We start from the raw sequence: 21299 nt of genomic DNA, 5'->3' as shown, positions 1-21299 counted from the left end.
CCTAATGTTGAGATCTAGTTCTGGCAAAAGTGTATTCTGTATAAAGATACAGAGTATTAACATCACTCCCAAAAGTTAGCCATGCAGGAGGAAGTTAGCAGCAACACGATCTTGAATCCCTAAACACTCTAAGGGTGTTGATATTCTCTAGTGTAACTGTGGTATAGTTGTCAGCTTCAGTAATTCTACACTGATAGAATACAGTAATCTCCTATTCATATTCCAGTTTTATTATTTGATCTAATATTATCTTTATAGCTTTTTTGCCTCTAGTATAAGATCCAGTCTGTGACAATGTGTTGCAACTAATTTTCAGTGTCTCTTTAGTTTTACGACAATGACATTTTTGAAAGACACCAGACCTTCACCCCACTTTTTTTTTCAATAAGGTATTTTTTTCATTTGGGTTTGTCTGATGTTTCTTCATGATTACATTCAAGTTATACATCCTGACTAGAATACTGCAGAAGTGATGCTGTGCCCTTCTCAGGCTATCAATCTCGGGAGAGACACTTTAAGATCATGCAAATATCCTGCACTTCATCAAAGTATCTCCTCTGATTTAGCATCTCTTGATATTTTTGCATCAGTCATTCTTCATGTGATGGTTAGCAACAGATAATTTGCCAATTCCGTCTCTCCCTACTTTTACCATTTCCTACTCAGCATTTAACCAGAATTAAGAGCTCTTCCCTCCTCTCTCTGTCTCTCTCTATTATGTGTTGATGCAGACCCATGGGTTCCTGTCTTTTTTCAGTGGTTTAAAATGTATTATTGCCCATTAAATTACTTGGGTGCTCACATACTTGGTCAGTAGGAGCCCTTTCCACCTGGTTCCTATGTCCTTGTGACATGCCACCATCATCTCTTGAGCAGTTTCTTACTTTCTTGTGTAGCAAGAGCCTCTGGGCTCATTTTGTGCCTCTTTTACCCCAGCCCTGGAATCAAGTTCTTCTTTGAGGAGCCCTTTTTGTTTACAGTGGTGTATGGTATTAGACATTATAATCTAGGCACTACGTGTGCTTGTGACCACTGGAATTTTTTTCCTTCTGTGTCCTTTCAGTGGGCTAGTGGCAATACTGGGAAATATGTGCATGGATATACACATATATGTCATATACATGCATGCACATAAACATGCACACGTGTACACATACTTTCTTTAGAAATCCCAAGTCCAGGGACTTCCCTGGTGTCCAGTGACTAAGACTCCGTGCTCCCAATGCAGGGGTCCCAGGTTCGATCCTTGATCAGGGAACTAGATCCCACATGTCACAACTAAGAGTTCACATGCTTCAACTGAAGGTCCCGTATGCCACAATGAAAATTGAAGATCCTGCATTGCAAGCAAATAAATAAAATACTTCTTTAAAAAGAAAGAAATAGGAAAAATAGAAAATAGCCACTAAAAAAATTTTTTTTTAGATATGCCACACCAATATTCATATCTCCAGTTTCATTCCATCCCCACAGGGTCCCGCTTGCTGTCTCCCATTCCAATATTTGCATATCTGTCTTCCAACTGCATCAATACTTCTTTTTTTTTTCCATTTATTTTTATTAGTTGGAGGCTAATTACAATACTTCTAGTAATTTGCTAAGCATTAACGTATATCCAGACATTTTCAGAATCGCTTCACTCATTCAACTACAGAAGCAAACCTACTGAAGGGTTCAGGATTTTTTTAAAAAATTCTACCATCCACCCCAATATTCCACCCAAGATTGGGAATACAGGTTCATAAATTGCTTGTTTGCACTTTGCTTTTTTTCACCATTTCCACTGGAAATTATTCCATGTCAGTTCTTTGAGATCATCATTATTTCTTGTAACTGCTTAGTTACATTGACTGTACATAGCAGTTTATTCAACCAATTTATAGTCAAATTATCCAACCAATTTGCTATACTTAGACATTCAGATATATGGCAATAAAGTATCCTAATAACAAATAAAGTGGCAATGAGTAATCTTGTACGTAAATATTTTTGCATTGTTGGAGGTATATCTTCTGAATTCCTCCAAGTGGGATTGCTGGCTCAAAGAGTAAACAGATACATAGTTTCGTTAAATACTGGCAAATTTACTGCTGGAAGAGTTGGACCATTTTTCATTCTCACTAGTGGCATGTGAGTGCCTATTTCCATAGTCTCACCAACAGAGTATTTCATCAAGCGTTTGAATGTTTTTGCCAATCTAATGGTGAGAAACAGTATTTCATTTTATTTAGCATCATGAATGGAATTGAACATCTTTCTGTGTGTATAAGGAGTAATTGAACATTTTTTTGTGTGTTTAAGGGGAGTGTGTTTGTGTGGTCTGTCTATCTGTGTATGTGTAATGAGCTATTTAGTCATAGTTCTGCTGATTTTCCTATAGAATTTTGGTCTTTTTTTCCTTTAATTTTGAGTTTTACTTGTATACTAAGGACATTAGCCTTCTGTCTGTGATACACTTTACAAATATTTTCTCCTAGTTTCTCATTTGTCTTCACTGTGCCATGCAATGGATTTTTATTTTTAAGTGATCAGTTTATAAATCTTTTATTACATATGGATTGTGAGTCATAGTGAGTCATAATGCCTTTGTCTACACCCAGGTTTTGGAGGAATTCATCCATGTTTTCCTTCGGTATGTGTTTAGGTTCATTTTTCACATTAGATATCTGATCCATTTTAACGTTTTTTCTTTTTTATGGGTGAAGAATGGGTTATCTTTTTCCATTTGTACCACCACCATTTTTTTTGAAAGTTTATTTCTGCCTGAGTAATTTGAATGTGTGTGCTTAGTCACTCAGTTGTATCTGACTCTTTGCAACCATTTGGACTGTAGCCCACCCAGCTCCTCTGTCCATGGAAATTTTCAGGCAGGAATACCAGAATGGGTTGCCATTTCTTCCTCCAGGGGAATTTGAATACTACCATTACCAAAAAAATTTTATTTATTCGACCGCCTCGAGTCTTAATTGCGTCATGCAGGACCTTTTGTCGCGATGAACGGGCTCTCTAGTTGTGGCACTTGGGCTTAGTGGCCCCTCAGCATGTGGGAAATTAGTTCCTAGACCAGGGATCAAACCTGCGTCCCCAGCATTGCACGGCAGATTCTTAACCACTGGACCACGAGGGAAATCCCTAATTACTACCTTTATCATCTGCTAGATTTCTGTGTGCAGTTAGGGATATTTCAGGACTTTGTATTTCTTGAAGTACCGATGGTTCCATCTGAGTTTTCATTAAACATTTATGTCTCAGAGGCTGTCATGTTCCAGGGTTTACAGCACAGAGGAATGTTTAGGCCTCCTACCCCTTTTGAGATGGAGGGATGTGGCCTTGTTATCTTCCTACTTGTGCTTTCTGAATTTTCCAAAATTTCTTGACACCAGCCAAAAATAGTTTTAGTCTTTAAGAAAAATTTAAAGGTATTATCAGTTTTCAAACAGCAAACTTTAGCTTGAATTTTTATTACCCACCTCCCCGCCCCCCAAAATACTGCCATTGGTATTCTCCTTTTTCTTCATGTCCCCTCAATAAAAGATGTTTCTGAAAGCTGCAGATAATACAGGTGAAGAGAGGACAGTGGCAGGCCAGCCAGCCAGTCTTAAGAGGCCATCTGCTCTGGGCTCTGTTCTGCTTCCTATGGCTTTTAAGCACCACCACCTTCTTGTGTGTTAGCAAGTGTAAGGTACAGGGAAGCAGGAAGTGCAGGAGTAACATTTCTGAACTTGAATAATTGAGTAGCCTGAGTGCTTTATAGGTTAACATTTTTGAAGCAGCGGTGCCCAACCCTTTTTGGCACCAGGGACCAGGTTCATGGAGGACAAACTTTTTCTACTGACTGAGGTGGGTGGTGGTTTCAGGATGATTCTCATAAGGAGTTTGCAACCTAGATCCCTCACATGCACAGTTCTCAATGGGTTTCGCTGTCCTATGAGAATCTACTGCCCCCATTGATCCGACAGGAGGCGGAGCTTGGTCGGTAATAGGAGCGATGGGAAGCGGGTGTGAATACAGATGAAACTTGGCTCGCTGGCCCACTGCTCACCTCCTGCCATGCAGCCCAGTTCATCACCCAGTACAGGTCCATGGTCTGGGGTTGGGGACCCATGTTTTAAAGCACTCAATTCCTAGGGAAGGCTGACCCAGGGCCATGCTCACGTTCTCTCTCGCGCTATCCACCCTTCTCTCTGGGCTGGAATGGCCTCCCTTAGGGGGAAAGACTGGATTCTTAATACTTTTCATAACATGGGGCTATAGTTTAAAAAAAAACCAAACCTGTAAGACTCATTTAGAGGAGACAGGACTCACATTGGTCATGTGGTCTCTGTTTTTATCAAGTTCTATTTCAGGGAACATACTTTCTTAAGGAAAATCAGGACATGTAATATGATCTAATTCAACATGTCAAATCCTGTAAAGCTTTAAAAATGAAGCCAGGTTTAATGATAATCTTGACAAGTCACTTTTTTGGAATAGAAGAGAATTATATGAAGGTGGGGTATGGTTGTGTCTTTGCGATTCTATGGACTGTAGCCTGCCAGGCTCCTCCGTCCATGTGATTTCCCAGGCAAGAATACTGGAGTGGATTGCCATTTCCTACCTGAGGGATCTTCCCAACCCAGGGATCAAATCCGTGTCTCCTGCATTGGCAGGCAGACTCTTGACTGCTGAACCACCCAGGAAGCCCCGGGGTATGCCCCTTAAGTATATTCAAGTGCACAAGTAGTGTGACCACAGACAGACTCAAGAATTCTCCTATTCCCCTGTGTATCTGTTAGGCAGGCATGTAAGTAACAATGCTGTTTTGTGATCTAGTGTAATCCATGTGACTGCTTTGTTATGATTGCTCTGCTGTCTGATGTACTCTTCAGTTAGGGTTGTTGTTTAGTCGTTCAGTCATGTCTGACTCTTTTCCGCCCCATGGACTACTACAGGGCGCCAGGCCTCCTGTCCTTCACTGTCTCTTGGAGCTTGCTCAGACTCATGTCTATTGAGTCAGCGATGCCATCCAACCATCTCATCCTCTGTCGCCCTCTTCTCCTGCCTTCAGTCTTTCCCTGCATCAGGGACTTTCCCAATGAGTCGGCTGTTCGTAACTCTTATCAAAATAAAGACCAGGGATTTTCATTGAAACTTGTTTCTTTTAAACACTTTTAGATTCGTGTCTATCTGTGCACAAGGCTGGTACAGAAGATTCCTCTGAATAGGCTTGCTGTAGGTAAAGGTTTGGACTTCAGTTCACAGTGAGGTCTTTAACCTGCACCTCCAGGCAGCAGCTGCCTGTATTGTTTGATTGCTGGTTAAGTGTTAATAGAATTAGGAATGTTAAAATATATTTATAGGCTTAGTCTTCCAGTTACTCTCAGCACCTTTCACGCTGCTCCTCTATTTGCGTTTCAGTCTCACAGCCACCAGCACAGCAGGAGAGAGAAGCCTGAGTCCCAGTCGAGCAGAAGCCGGCCTGGAGGCCCGAGTCTCGGGGGAGATGTCTGACACTGAGCTGGAGCAGACAGATCCCTGTGCAGAACCTCTCTCAGAGGGGAGGAAAAAGGCCAAGAAACTAAAAAGGATGAAGAAGGACCTTTCTCCGACAGGTTTGTTTTGAGTCTGACCAAGGGTCCAGAGCTGAGTCCTCTTCTGTGCTCTAGCAACTCTTATTTGGGGGGAGAAATTACATCAGGGCTTCAGTTGATGGCCAAACCCATGTAGCCCAAAACGGGACCAGATGTTTTTGGATCATTTTCATTTTAATTTGAGGAATCCCTTAACAGCCCTGGCTCTGGATAGCGTGAGGCTTGGCAGGGGCCTCCTTGTTAAAAATGATCAGTTCATTTTAGTAATCTTCTCCCTCTCCTCCATTGTTTAGAGGTTTCCTGATGTGTGTAAAGTCGCCTCAGTATTTTAAATGTGTGTGAGTTTGTACAGAGCTCTACTCCTACAAGTGTTATTTTCAGTAGAATTTTCACTGTTCTAGCCCAACCCCAGACAGCCTGAATTTCTCTTGTAAGCAGAGTTACATAAGAAGCAAAGGAAATGGGAAATGAACACATGTTGTGAACCCACTGTGTGCTAGACAGTGCAGTAGGAGCCTTCTCTCGCCTGGTTGAATTTCATTCTCAAAACAGCTCTGACCTAGGAACTCATCCTTGTTTTAGTGATGCAGATGTCTGAGCTTAGAGTGGCAAAGAAATGTACATGTAGCTAGTAAGAAGCAGAGCAAGGACTTCCTTGGTAGTCCAGTGGTTAAGAATCTGCCTGCCAATGCAGGGGACACGGGTTTGATCTCTGGTGTGGGAAGATCCCACATGCCAGTGGGGACAAGAGACGCCACCACAATGAGAAGCCCATACACTGCAATTAGAGAGTAGTCTCCCCCAACCCCGCTGCAGCTAGAGAAAGCCCACACACAGCAGTGAAGACCCAGCACAGCCAAAAAATTAATTAATTTAAAAAAAATTTTTTAATTAAGTATAAATAATTTTTAAAAAAGGAGTAGAAAAAAAAACCAAAAGGAGAAAGAGAAGGTGAGCCAAGTCCCACATCCCCTCTGTCCCCTAGACATGCTTTGGAGGCCCCAGGAGTTCACCCAGCCGTTTCTGCTCAGACCTTCTGCAGGCCCGAGTGCTAGTCAAGAAAGGGGCTGTGGGGCAGCCAGAGCCTGAGAAAGGCCCTGCCTAGGAGATCCGACCAGAACCTGCTCAGCAAGCTGTCACAGTGACAGAAAGGACAGCCACTGCTGACCAAGTGCTTGTAGAGGGCCCGGCGCTGCCCCTCACACTTACCTGAAACACTTTCCTTCAAATCTCTGAGGTGGGCATCATGGTCCATTTTACAATGAAGAAAACAGGGGCCTGAGAGAAGGCAGTGTCTTCAGCAAGTGTGTTGGCCAAGCTGGACAGCCACATGTAAATCAGTGACATTAGAAGACTCCCTCACACCATACACAAAAGTAAACTCAAAATGGCTTAAGACTTAAGTGTAAGACATGGCATCATAAAACTCCTAGAAGAGAACATGGGCAAAACGTTATCTGACTTAAGTCTTAGCAATGTTCTCTTAGGTCAGTCTCCCAAGGCAATAGAAACAAAAGCAAAAGTGAACAGATGGGGCCTACTCAAATTTAGAACCTTTTTACCGTCTGAGACAGTAGGGAAGCTCTTACACAGCAAAGGAAACTATAAACAAATTGAAAAGACAAAATCTATGGAATGAGAGAAAATGTTGCAAACGATGCAGTTGACAGAGGCTTAATTTCCAAAATATACACGCAGCTCATGCAAGTCAGCAACAGAAAAGTACACTACCCAACCAACAAATGGGCAAAAGACCTAATTAGACATTTCTCCAAAGAAGGTATACAGATGAAAAGATGCTAGATATCACTAATTGTTAGAGAAATGCAAATCAAAACTACAATGAGGTATCACCTCACACTGGTCAGAATGGCCATCGTCAAAAAGTCTACAAATAATAAATGCTGTAGAGAGTGTACAAAAAAATTGGTAGGAGCGAATGTTGGTACAGCCACTGTGGAGAACAGCATGGAGGTTCCTCTAAAAGCTAAAAATACACTTGCCTTGTGATCCAGCAGTCTCACTTCTGGACATGTATCTGGAGAAAACTAATTCTAAAAGATACATGTACCTCAGTGTTCATAACCACACTGTGTACGATAACCAAGACATGGAAGCAGCCTAAATGTCCGTTGACAGATGAATGGATAAAGATGTGGTACATATATACATGGAATATTACTCAACCATAAAAAAGAATGAAATGATGCCATTTTCAGCAACATGGATGCGCCTAAAGATTATCATACTAAGCCAAATGTCAGAAAGAGAAAGACAAATACAATATGATATCCCTTCTATGTGGAATCTAAAATATGATACAAATGAGCTTATTTACAAAACAAAAACAGACTCACAGACATAGAAAACAAAGTTATGGCTATCAAAGGGGAAAGGGGGCAGGGGCGGGATAAACTAGGAGTCTGAGATTAGCAGATACAAACTGCTATATATAAAATAGATAAACAAGGTCCTAGTGTGTAGAGTGGGGGGCTATATTTAATATCCTGTAATAAACCATAATGGAAAAGAATATGAAAAACATCTATATGTATATAGAAAACTGAATCATTTTGCTGTAGATCAGAAACTAACACAACATTGTAAATCAACTATACTTCAATTAAAAATTTTTTTAAGAAAGGAAGGAGGGAGGAAGGAAAAGAAGAAAAGAGGAAACCGAGGCCTGAAGATTGTGTGACTTGCCCAAGGTCATGGAGCACTTAAGTCAGGCCTGCAAGAAAGTGGATATTTTTAAGTGCAGTCCTTGGAATGAGGGGATGCCTGAGAGGGAAGTTACTCCTCTCCTGTATCTGACTTCGTGACAGTCACCCCCGTTAGTTGGAACCAACAGTCAGGTCGAAGGATAGGAGTGGAGCCCTGGAACTTGATTCATACCCAGGCCAAGAATCCATTGTGTTTCAGTTAATTCCTCTTTTTACATGTGGCTTGATCTGCCTGCAGGGCGTTTTCTGAATCTTATTGATATTAATGAAATCAAAGACAGCAGAAATGTCACAGATGCCTTTTTATGCATTGTGCTGAAGCTGCACTTTAACTGAAAATGTAAATTCTTATTTGAAGTCTGGACTGTGTGTTTTCACTGTCTCCTTGAATCTGTGAGTCTCCCCTCATTTCCCTCCTGTAAGTGTTAGAGAAGTTTTTACTCTGTAACATTGTCTTCACCTCTGATGCCTTGTTGCCTCTCTCACAAGTACCTGCTCCACAGATGTTAGATAATAAATGTTAGCGTGGCTTTCAGAGCTTGCCCAGAGCATAACCAGGATCGGGGGGCTTTTCCCTCCTTGGATAGCTTTCCTTCGCTTCTCAATCTCCTGAATTTTTTTAATTATCTGTTACTTCTCAGGGACAGGATTTTAGGTTTTTTCCCTTCTGTCTCAGCACAGTCTCAAAGATATTAAACTACCTAATAATAGATTGCATTAATAGATTAGCTCCTTTTATAACTTTCATCATATTAAGTGAAAACTTTCTGTGAGTTATTTGGGGTTTTGAATTTATAACACCATCATTTAAATAGTCTCTTTTTCTCTCCCATTGACAGTAAAGCTGTCACTGCCACAAGATTTGAGCTTTAAAAAAAAAAAGATAGATTTTTTTAGTTCTTTGTCTGTCCTGCTAAAGAAGAAAGAGAAACATCTTGACAACTTTTAATTGAATCAGATAACTTAAGAGCAATGAGTTTTCTTCTGGAACACCATTCATTGGGTTAGATCTTCCAACAGTGCAGGCCTGGAAGTTCCCTGGATCCTCTTTAGCTGGTTTGTTTTGAGCACATAGTCCTAAAAGTACCTGCAGGATGTAGGTCAAGATACCAGGTGCTGGGCCCAGCAGGTCAACCAATTTTGGTTGCTCGGTTACTTTAAGGAGTTCCTAAAATGAACAAGAGAAAAATTGATGTTTTCTAACTGTAGCTGAGAAGACTCTTGAGAGTCCCTTACACAGCTAGGAAATCAAGCCAGTCAATCCTAAAGAAAATCAACCCTGAATATTCATTGGCAGGACTGAAGCTGAAGCTGAAGTTCCAATACTTTGTCCACCTGATGTGAAGAGCTGACTCACTGGAATAGAAACTGATGCTGGGAAAGATTGTAGGCAGGAGGAGAAGGAGATGACAGAGGATGAGATGGTTGGATGGTATCATTGACTCAATGGACATGAGTTTGAGCAAATTCCAGGAGATAGTGAAGGACAGGGAAGCATGGCGTGCTCCAGTCCATGGGGGTCACAAAGAGTTGAATGTGCCTGAGAACTGAACAGCAACAAAGTTTTGAGTCTGAAGGGTCTGTGTTAAACTCCCAAAGCTTCAGAGTATCCCAGGAGCCCAGAGGTGGAACTGGATTAGAGTGTTTGATACAGTGTGGCTCCATTTGTCCTGCAGGGAAGGGTTCTAAGGCATCAAGCTGAGCATCCCCTCCTACTGGGGACAGTATCTTTTTTTTTTTTTAACTGTAAAGTGTCTCATCAGTAAATTTAATGATAAATTCCAGAGAACACACTATTATCACTAGGTTTCTTTTATAACAAGATCAAATGTTGTGGTGGTATATTTATCTGAGTAATTATTATTTTAAATACATCCTTCTCACTATAGATTAACCTTCTATGCAGGGATTTTGTCCTTATACGAATTAGATACTCAATAAATATGTGTTCAATAAATTGAATGCATGGAAGCATACAGTGTGATAACAGTATTTGCATGAATTCGTTTTATAAGGCCAGTGATGAAATTCTCAGCCAGAAATAACTCTTTCAGTGCTTTTGCATGCATGTGTACTGAGTCGCTTCAGTCATGTCCAGCTCTTTGTGACGCCATGGACTGTAGCTCGCCAGGCTCCTCTGTCCATGGGATTCTCCAGGTGAGAGAATACTGGAGTAGGTTGCCATGCCCTCCTCCAGGGAATCTTCCCAACCCAGGGATCAAACCTGCATCTCGGGTGTCTTCTGCGTTGCAGGTGGATCCTTATACCCACTGAGCCACCTGGGGAGCCATCGATGCTTTTGTCTTGGTCCTAGTCTGCATCTTTTGCTCTTACTATCTAATTTCCGTTTCTATGTGGACACTCAAATCCATGATGACCAAGGCTTTTCTGATATAAATATGTACAGGATACTCCAAATCTTTTTGTACTGAAGTCCCCAAATTCAGTGGGGATGGTACCTTGACAGGTGCTCCCATGACTCAGTGGGGTGCATTGGGTGCCCAGAGCGCTGCCAGTGAAGGCGTGGGGAACATAGAAGACAGCCTTCCTCCAGTAGGAAGTGTTCTGTTTTCCAAGGGGAAAGTAGCAAAAAGTAGGACCATAGGCTATCACGTGGGCTTCCCCGATGACTCAGATGGTAAAGAATCCACCTGCAATGAGGGAGACCTGGGTTCGATCCCTGGGTTGGGAAGATCCCCTGGAGGAGGGAATGGCATCCCACTCCAGTATTCTTGCCTGGAGAATTCCATGGACAGAGGAGCCTGGCAGGCTGCAGTTGGTGGGGTCTCAAAGAGTCAGACACAGCTGAGCAACTCACACTTTCACTTTTTTTCACAGGATGTCATGTACCGTAGCAATTTCTGGGCAACTGATCCTCAAGAAATCCCCCCCAAACAGTGTCATTTTTCTTAGTTATACATCTTAATATCAAAGATATATTGAGAGTTAAGTACTGGATGCCTTCCCACAGAACAAAATAACCTGAGTTGCAGAAGAAATGACCATTTAATAGTATATACCAGACATTGTGCTAAGAATATCCTTTATGATCTAGTCATTATAAAAACTGAGTAAAGTGTAGATGTCATTGTCTCTGATTTATAGAGAGGAAAAAGGCTCAAAGAATCACAGATATGCAAAGTCAAATACAGCTAGTATTGAGGGTGGTGGGGAGGGCTGTCTGAGCCAGAGGAAAGGCTCTGCAGAATATGTGAAGTGTCTCCAAACTTCAGAGGAAGTGAAGGGTTCTTCCCAAAGGTGAATGTTTCTGGCAGCCATTCTAGATCAGAAACAACTACCCACCCAGACTTTATTGTGATAAAGTCATATGACAAAAATCCAAGATACTCTTCCCTTTTGGAGCTTTTTATCTACATGTCATATGACTTAGTAAATATTTTTCTCCTGAAAGTAGTTGTTTCTATCCTATTTTCAGGAAGCAAATGTATACGATCAGTCCTCCCCCTTTTATACTTATTGGAGTTAATGGAGATTGATAATGCTGTCTGCCCTCCTCTGGGGCATTCAAGGTGTAGTCTCCATTGGTGCGTAAAGGAAACATTTCCATGTGCTGTATGTGCTGGAGTCAGCTGTCTCGTAAGAAGTGTTTCCCAGACAGTGTTTGATGGGTGGGTGTCCACAGCACCCTTGCTCTTGCTGAGGAAGTGAATTCATGTTCCAGTGGCCTGATGCTTGTCGGACTAGCCAGTCTCAAAATACAGACGGACTGTCCTCTAGCCGAGGTTCCCTGTCTAGCGCTCCTAGCATTCCGAGAGCAGGACCAGGAGCTGTGGCTGTTCCCGGTGACTTGGTGCCATGTAGTAGCGGCGTCGTTCCGTCTCTTCGCCCCCTTACATTTAAAACACAGCACGTTAGAGCTTCCCATGTTTGCCAGGAACCGAGAGTTTACTGGAGCCGTGACCAACCTGCTGGTTTTCCCAGCCTCAGCCCTTAGGGTTCACTGTAAAAGTTGGAGACTCTTCTTGGAGCAGCAGTCTCCTCTTGCTGTTAGAGGCCTCCTGAAGTCAGAAACGCCGTCTGCAGCTGGTGCTGTCGGTCACCTGCGTGGCCAGCCTAGGGAAGTCCAGTGGCCTCCCCAGGAGCGTTCTGATTCCTCGGTTCAGATGTGGATTTCAGCCTCACCGAGGGGGATGCTGCGCCGCAGGGCAGTGTTCTCCCCGAGAGCCCTTTCTCTTCCTCCAGGCAGCCCTCGGGGACTCCCCACACGCACGCAGGGGAGCCCTGCCTTCTCATTGCGGAAACCACCCCACGACCAGGCCCTTTGGAGCGTTCCCTCGTTAAAAACGCCCATATGGCACCCCAGAGGATCTTTCTGTATAAAGAGTTCCACTCTGCAGAAACGATTTGATGGCAGATTTCTGACATGCTGTATAACTTTTCAGATTCACATGAGGGAAGAGCTGCCTTAGCTCAGAGTTTCTCCCTTTCAACTCTCATTAGTGAAGTGAAGGGAATATAAAGTCGTGTCTGACTCTTTGAGACCCCATGGACTGTCGCCCGCCAGGCTTCTCTGTCCATGAGATTCTCCAGGCAAGAATACTGAGTGGGTTGCCGTTCCCTTCTCCGGGGGATCTTCCTGACCCACGGACTGAACCTGGGTGTCCTGCATTGCAGGTGGATTCCTTACTGCCTGAGCCAGCAGGGAAGCCCTCAACTCTTCAGTGGGTGAAAGGCAAATCAGCAGAAACAGTCACCTTTTGTTTCCACTTTTTACTTTCCTTTGTTGTTTTGTTAATAAATATAATGGGCTCACTATGAAAATCACTAAGTGAAGGAAAATGGAAGAATATAAAATCCCGCAGTTACTTGGTACTCTGTTAACAAGTATTTATTTCTCTCTACCTATCGTTTTTATGCATAATTGGATCATACTCTATATGCCATTTAGTATCTTGTTTTCCCCCATCTAAAAACTCTTGGTCAAATAATTTTAATTATCGGCATAATATTTTATATCAAAATTTGGGGGGGTTTAAAAACACCATTCCTCATACCTTTTGCAGGGTCAGCTTTATTAAGATTCAATTTACATACAGTAAAAGTCATTACTTTGAGGTGTACAGGCTGACGAGTTTTGACAAATGTGTACAGTCATATAAGCATCACTGTGCTCAAGAAATAAAACAGTTATTCCAGAAGATTCCCTCGTGCCCCTTTGCAGTCAGCCCCTCCCCGTCCTTAGATCCTGGCAGCCACCTATCTGCTTTCTGTCACTGTAATTTTGCCTTTTCCGAGGGTCACTTAAATGGAATCATTCAATAAGTAACCCCTTGGGTCTTGCCCTTAGCGTAACGCCTTTGACGTTTGTCTGTGTTGTTGCCCACGTCACTGGTTCATCCCCTCCTCCTGTGGAGTAACAGTCCACTTTTCAGACGTGTCGCTGTTTATCCATTTTGCCTTTTGGCATTTAGGTTGTTAGCGGCTGAGAATCTAGCAGATATAAACATTGTGTATGCTTTTATGTGAACTAAGTGTTTGTTTCTTTGGAATAAACACCTGAGGGTGGAGTCACTGTGTCACGTGGTAAGCGTGTGTTTGGTTTTATAAGAACCTGGCACACTCTCCTCTGCAGGACCAGGGCTCAGCGGTGACCTTTGTCGCCCTTCCGTGATGTGGACTGGCATCTCCTTACGGCTCTGGTTTGAACTTCCCTAATGACTAACAGTGTTAAATATCTTTGTTTGTGATTATTTGTCCATTTAAATATCTTCTTTGGTGAAATGAGTGTTTAAATCTTTTGCCTATTTTTTCATTGGGTTGTTTTATTGAATTTTGAGAGTTCTTATGGATTCAGGATACAAGTCCTGTTGAGTGTTTTACAAATTCTTCTGAACAGTGCTTCTCATTCTCTTAACAGTACCTTTCAATAGTAGATGTTTTACATTTTAATGGAATCCAGTTTTTCATTTTTTTCCCTTGAATTATGCCTTTGGTGTCATATGTGAGAAAGCTTTGCTTTGCTCAAGATTGCAGAGTTCTCCTAGGTTTTCTTCTAGAAGTTTTCCAGTTTCAGGTTTTACATTTCAATGTACCATCCATGTTGAGTTCACCTTTGTATATGATGCAAGGTACAGTCTATCATAGCAGGAGACAGATGTCCTGAAGTTTCTGTTGAAAAAGAAAAGTTGTTCCTGAGTACTTCTTTGCATTCTACTTACCGCACAGGGCCGTGAAAAGCAAGTTCCCTGGAAAACTGACCATAGCTTCTTATCCATTAGCTTTGAGATGGATCCTTCAACTGTCTACAGCTCTCCCTTTCTGGAAGGGGCTAGAATGAGCGCCAGCACTAACTTTCAGCTCCCCTGTGGTCTGGGTCTCTTTTAGTTGGTTCACAAAATTCTGGTTGCTCTGTACACATCATTCTTTCTCAGCAGCTGCACATTTTAGGCAGCTCTCTTTGACTGCAGGCTGTTGGCTTCCCCGGGAAGTGACCACATCAGTGTTGGGTCACCTTATCCACAAGGAGAAGGGGCTAACGAGCATTCAGAACTGGCTCTGTGCCGGGAGCATAACTGAGTCAGGGAAATCCTCTGAGGCCCAGAGTAGCATCGCGTGCACCTTACAGGTACAGTGGTGAGAGTTGCTCGGGGTCTTCCAGCTACTGAGACAGTCCCGCCACACTTGCCTCTCTCCCCAGTTCTGCTCATCCCCTTGTTTCTCACTTGCTCTTCGCACAGTCACTCCTGTGTGGTTTCTTTTTGTTTATTTGTTTTTGGCTGCATCCGGTCTTGGTTGCAGCGCTCAGGATCTTCCTTGTGCTGCAGGCTCAGTAGTTGCAGAGCTCGGGCTTAGTTGGAATTGAACCTGTGTTCCCTGCATTGCAAGGTGGATTCTTAACCACCAGGCCACCAGGGAAGTCCTACTTCTGTGTGTGGGGCGGCGGGCCACCAGACTCACATATACTCCCATCCAGGTGAGGGCGGGTGCTATGGTAAGGATGACAGCGCAGTTGCTTTTAGCCATTTATCTTTTTCCCTCTCAGTGTTATTTCAGTGCCCCCCACATTTGGCCTTGTGGCTTTTACCTTTAGAATATCCGGTTGGCTGCTGTGTTCTCTCTTTGATACGCGAGTTATAAAAACACCCTCACTGATGTCAGTTTTCCTCCCTGCCATTAAGTGCCGTGTGACTGGGTGGTTGAGAAGGGGGTCAGGCTAGTTTAATCTTATCCTGGGCCGACTGCAAAATTTAGTTGTTCCCTGGAGGGGACTGTTTGTGTTCTGCTTTGTTTTTCAATAACCCTTATTCCTTTTCTTTCCTTTTTGAGTTTTATGTGTTTATTTATTTTTGGCCACACTGGGTCTTCGTTGCTGTGCAGGGCTTTCTTCAGTTGCAGCGAGTGGTGGGCGACTCTAGTTGCAGTGCGAGGGCTTCTCAATGCAGTGGCTTCTCGTCTTGCAGAGCACAGGCCCTAGGGCACACGTGCTCAGAAGTTGCAGCTCATGGGCTTAGTTGTCCCACAGCATATGGAATCTTCCTGGACCAGGGATCAAACCCACGTCCCCCACATTGGCAGGGAGATTCTTAACCACTGGCCCACCAGGGAAGGCCCACCGTTATTCCTTTTCTAACTGGATCATGGGAATCGGTCACGGGGACCATCTCCTTCTCACCTTCAGTTCTCTGGAGCAGTCCCGGGACACGCATGTTCCACGCAGCCGTGAGACTCCCGACAGAACAGTTCAGATGACGTCCCCTCCTGCTCTTCTCATCCTGTCTCTCTGGGTTTTATCTCAGTAAAGGAGGAGAGGGGAGGATTCTCATGCCAGCAGAAATCCTTGTGTTATTTCACATGTTTGGACCTAGTTACCTTTAGGCCTTCCTGTCACGGGCAGTAACCACCCTCAGCTGAACAAGTGCCCCTCTGTTTTTGAACGTTGCTCTCCACTTCAGGCATCATCACTGACCTCTCCCCTTTGTCAGTCTTGGACTGTTAGCTGGGGCTGGCTTTGCCTGTTTCCCTGCCAGCCCTACCTTAGGGCTTAAATAATGCATGCTATCCTGAGTATGGGAGCGCCTGGCCGGCCTCATTTTCTATCGTGAACATGCCGTGTCTGACTTAGTTCCCATGTACCTGGCTGTGGACATAGGTGGTCCAAGCAGTGTCCCAATGGTACTGGTGCTGTTGCCGAAAGTTTCTGAATGAAGAAGGGCTTGTAACTTTGGGGTGAAACTGTGTGTAACACATGAGGCTCCTTTAGGCCATGAAGACCGTAGCCAGTGTTGCTGAAATAGGGAACAGCTACAAGCTGCTTTTGCAGATTTCTTTTGGGATGTCTGAACCCCCACTGGTCAGCTTCCCTCTAGCCACTGTCTAGCCACCCGCCCCTGAGACTTCTCGTCTGGGTAACAGTCACTGCAGCACAGAGAAACTCAGCCTCCTGGGCCTTTGGCAGGGGTCTCGGTTCTGGGGGGATCTGGACCCCCATCTCAGCCACTCCCTGTAAAATAGGCACATTAGTGCCACTAAACTGGGCTTTTATGAAGATTAAATGAACTAAGTGCCTGGCATGCTGGCTAGCAAAGAATATAGGACTGTGTGCTCACTGGAGGATGCTTAACTCCTGTGAAGTCAGTACAGACGCCCAGGCAGGAGGCACTCCCTGGGTCCCATGGTGATATTTCTGCAGCATGGCCTTCGTATGCCGGGCACCACTCTCCAGCGACAAGACCATCCCAGTCCTGGCCCTGGTCAGCGCTGTCCAGGCAGCTCCTCTTTCTTTCCCCTGCCCAAGGCAGCCCTCTCTTTATTCACCTTCTTTTGTCCTCTCCCACCAGGAAGCATCTCAGACAGCTCGGCCAAGCTCTTCGAAGTCCCCGACACGTGGTAACCAAGACGGGAGTGGAACAACCCCACTGGTGCTGTTGCCGAGAAGGAAAGAAGCAGCTGGCACGTTTGCAAGCCATACCGCGTCTCACTGAATCCACTGTGGCGTGGGAGGAGCCTGAAACCAAGTGTGTCTCCTGAAAAAACCCCAGTTTTTATTTTCAAGGCTGTGTTCCTTCCTCCTCAGCCTCACGTGTGCTGGCGCTCAGCGTGTTGTCGACTGTGTCGTGCATTCATGATTCACCAGGTCATTAAGGTCATTATTTGTTGCTTGTGTGAAACCCGCCAGTCACAGATGTGTGTGTGAGAATCTACCCAAAGGGGAAGACCAACCGTGAGACCTGCAGAAAGAGCTGACGCTCTTGTGTGCTGTGACCATGAATTTGGGGTTGAACCTCTCGAGAGGTTCACGCTCAGGCCTGGGGCAGCCCCAGGGTGTGGTACGGCCTCCCATGAAGACTTCGGTTGTGTCTGCCTGCTTCTCATTATTGCTTCCTGAAACCACGAAACTCCCAAGCTTGTTTTCCTGGTAGGAAGTTGTCTACCACCATCAACACATGCCTTGACCTTTGGGGCATATTTATTTAGAGGTTTTTTGTTTTTTTTCCCCTAAGATGTGAGTTTCTCATGGTGGGGTGTGCAAGTAAAAAGTTAATTTCTGTTTTCCCAGGTAGCGCTGCATTCCATGTCTTAGCCCAGTGTCTTGTCTGTTTGGTGGTATCTGGGGGTGAGGTGGCAAGTATGCGTACGTATGCATGTGTGTGAAATCATAACAAATCAACACCGTGTACCAGCCCTTTCTTTGTTGAAACAGATCACAACAGCGACAGAATCCCGTGGATCTGCTTCCTACAGATCATTGTTAGATATTTAACATTTTTGTATCATGGAAATAAAAAAAAATGAAAAATGTATTTCCGAAAGATGAAAATTAAAGAGATTTTCTTAGGATTCTGGGTTTTTTCTTTTCTCTTCTTTTGTAAGTAAATGCCATACTTAATCTCTATATAAATGTATTTCTCTTTAAAGATCACCCCAGAAAAAGCTCTGCAAAGTCAGTAAGCCTGGTATTTTTTTTTCTTCTTTTTTCTCTCTCTTAACCTCTAACCCCTTAGACCTGCCTTGATGAGTCAGGCACCTGGTGCTGGAGGGGAGCCAGTGGTCAGTGGTGTCAGAGGGCTGCATCTTCATGGTGGGAAGGTTCTGAGCAGAGTCCAAGGTCTTGAGGGAATTCAGATTTGTAAGACACTTTCCCCAGTTAAGGGCCTCTTGACATGTCCCAGTTCCCCGAGAGCTTGATAGCCCCCAAGTTACAAACCCAGGCTTCCCTGCTCCTCGACGCTGTCACTGTGCACAGCCCAATGGGAAAGCGTGACGGGAGGGTGAGGAGAGACAGAGGAGCATCTCCAGGAGGATGTGAGGTGCTGCTGGACCCCGCTGAGTCATTCCAGCCCACAGGTGGAAACAGGTGCACCTGACACTTCCTAACAGTGTGAGCAACAGGGCCGACCAGCGCAGGGGGGTGGTTGGTGTGCGTATGGACGTGCTTCTGGCCTGATGGGCTGCCTAGCGTGGAGACGCCGAGCGCGGGGTTCCTGATGACCTTTGCACTGTGCAAGGCCTCGGAGGGAGAGACGGAGGACTGTTGTTCTCAGGTATGAGATTCGTCACTGTCACCTGACGCCCAGTTTTTCCTGTCAAAAAGTGTCACAGACACACAGCTTGTGGTCCAGAAGGGTTTGGGGAGGTGCTCTCTCGAAAGGGCTTCTGCCCTGGAGCCTCACGGGATATGCCTGCATCCATGCTGTGTGTTCCCAGGTATATATATTATTTACCCTCTCTGAGCCTCAGTTTCCTCAATCTTAAAAGCAGGGTTATACTATTAACCTACTTTACAGGGTGGTGGTGAGGGCTAAATGGAATCATGTCAAACACCCAGCACTCACATGAGTGCACAGTGAGTTGTAGTGATACTTGTAGACGCTTTTGATCTGAAACCCTGGTTGGAGTTGACAGGCATGATGGGGGCAGGGGGAGGGGTTACATTAGCATTAAATACCCAGCTAAGCCCTGGTATGTGCCCAGACCCCTATTTTCCCAACTGTATCAAATGACTTACAGCTGGTGAACTAGGTTGGCCCTCCTGCCTATTCACACACACACACACACACACACACACACACACGCTTTCTCCATGTCTTTTCTGGGTTTGAAACCCTAGGATGGCTGCTTTGGCTTTTCCATGCTGAGACTTGGCTGTGTTATGATAATGGGGCTGTGGTTCTGGGTTTTCTTTTTTTTTCCCCATGCAGTGTGACTTGCAGGATCTTAGTTCCCTGACCAGGGATTGAACCCGTGCCCCCTGCAGTGGATGCACGAAATCTTAAGCTCTGGACTGCCAGGGAAGTCCCTAGAGTCTCTCTTCTCTCTTCCTTGGTTGTGCTGGGCCTTTGTTGTTCTGTGCGAGTTTTCTCTAGTTGTGGTGAGTGGAGGCTGCTTATTGCGGAGCAGAGGCTTGAGGTGCCAAGTCTCAGTAGTTGTGGCTCATGTTTAGTTGCCCGGCTGGCATGTGAAATCTTCCCAGACCAGGGATCGAACCTGTGTCCCCTCAATTGGCAGGCAGACTCTTAACCACTGAACCACCAAGTCCTGTGGTTTAAATTCTGTAACCAAATCTGGAGGCAGGTGTGGAAGTGGGGACCTCAGTGTTTCCCTTCAAGTCCTTTTGTAGTTCTTTGATTTTAGAGTTGGGGTGGAGATTGAGTACTGCGGCTCTATTTTCTTATAGCTTTGTATTTGTCCAGTTCCCCCCCTACCAAAATCGTATTATGAAAATTTTCAAGCACACAAAGAAGTGGAAAGAATTGTTCAGCGAAAACCAGCTTCCTCCCCACCTAGACTGTACAGCTGCCATTTTGCTGTATTTACTTTATTACATAACCATTCAGCCATGCTTCCCTCCATCAATCCATCTTAGTTTCAAAAGCATTTCTAAGTAAGTTGCAAGCATCAGAGCACTCCCCATCCCAAATCTTTGAGCATGGTTGTCATGAACCAGAGTTTCTGTGTTTATAGCCAGTGGGGATAAAATTTTTAGTGACATGATCAAATCTTAAGTGTGCCTACCTTCTGATAGATTCTAACAAATGCAACACAATCTATCAAGACACAGAACATCACCATTACCCCCAGAATATTCCTTTTTGCCACTTTCCAGTCCCCCGCTACCCCACTCCCATCCCCAGAGGTTACCACTGGTCTGAGCTTTCTCAACACAGATTAGTCTTAACCTGTTCTAGAACTTCATGAATCATGAAGTCATGCTTCTTGATGTGAAGCCTCTTTCATTCTGCATAATGTTTTTGAGCTTCATCTGTGTCTCACCCTGTGTATCCTTTTTTACCACTGAGTACGCACATATCACAGTCTATATCCATTCACGATAGAGAAATGCTTGGGCTGTTTGCAGTTTGGGGCTATGATGAATAAAGCTGCTGTGAACCTTCTAGTACAAGTCTTCTTGAGAACAGAAGCTTTCATTTTGGAGGGTAAATACGAAGGAGTGGAATTGCTAGATCAGTGATGCTCAGTTTTATAAGAAACTTCCATATCACCTCCCAAAGTGGATGTATCATTTAGATTCACCAGTAGCTCTCATCCTTGGCAGCATTTGGCATTGTTGGTCTTCAGCCCTATAGTATATCTCCCTGCAGTTTTTATTTGCATTTCCCTGTTGACTAATGATGAAGTATCTTTTGGCCATTTGTATATATTAAATATTCCTCTGTGAAGTATCTGCTCAACTCTCTTGCCTATATTTTGTCAAGTTGTAAGTCTTTCTGCTAGTAAGTTATAGATGTTCATTATGTATTCTGGACATTCGTGCTTTGTCAGATAGTTTTGTACATGATTAGTCCCAGTCTTGGCTTGCTTGTTTCTTTTCTTCCTTTTTCCCTGCCCCTTCCTTTCTTTTCAGTTTTACTGAGTTGCAGTTGTGCAACTGTGTAAAGGTATGGTGTACAATATATTGACTTAGTGCACTCAAACAGAGCAAAATGATGACCACATCAGTTTTTGTGGTGAGAACATTCAGGATCCGTTCCACCAGCAACTTGACTGTTTTTTTTTAATTGAATAAATTGAATGCTAACTGACT

The 21299-nt window shown here is 44.1% G+C and overlaps 1 protein-coding gene across 3 annotated transcripts in view; it reads left to right on the top strand.

The window, feature by feature from the left end:
* The window catches only part of PARN (poly(A)-specific ribonuclease), a 178776-nt gene extending 160682 nt beyond the window's left edge, over nucleotides 1-18094 (top strand). For all 3 annotated transcript variants that reach the window (XM_070460860.1, XM_070460861.1, XM_070460863.1), the window contains 2 exons: nucleotides 5398-5591; nucleotides 17095-18094. In XM_070460860.1, the coding sequence (XP_070316961.1) occupies nucleotides 5398-5591; nucleotides 17095-17147 (247 nt within the window). In that variant the 3' untranslated portion in view covers nucleotides 17148-18094. The remainder of the gene's footprint in view (nucleotides 1-5397; nucleotides 5592-17094) is intronic.
* The last annotated feature ends 3205 nt before the right edge of the window (nucleotides 18095-21299 follow it).

This window comes from Odocoileus virginianus, chromosome 33 (genome assembly GCF_023699985.2).
Source record: "Odocoileus virginianus isolate 20LAN1187 ecotype Illinois chromosome 33, Ovbor_1.2, whole genome shotgun sequence".
NCBI classification, from domain to species: Eukaryota; Metazoa; Chordata; class Mammalia; order Artiodactyla; family Cervidae; genus Odocoileus; species Odocoileus virginianus.
Note: the sequence above shows the minus strand (reverse complement) of the source record. Positions and strands in the feature narration are given on the sequence as shown.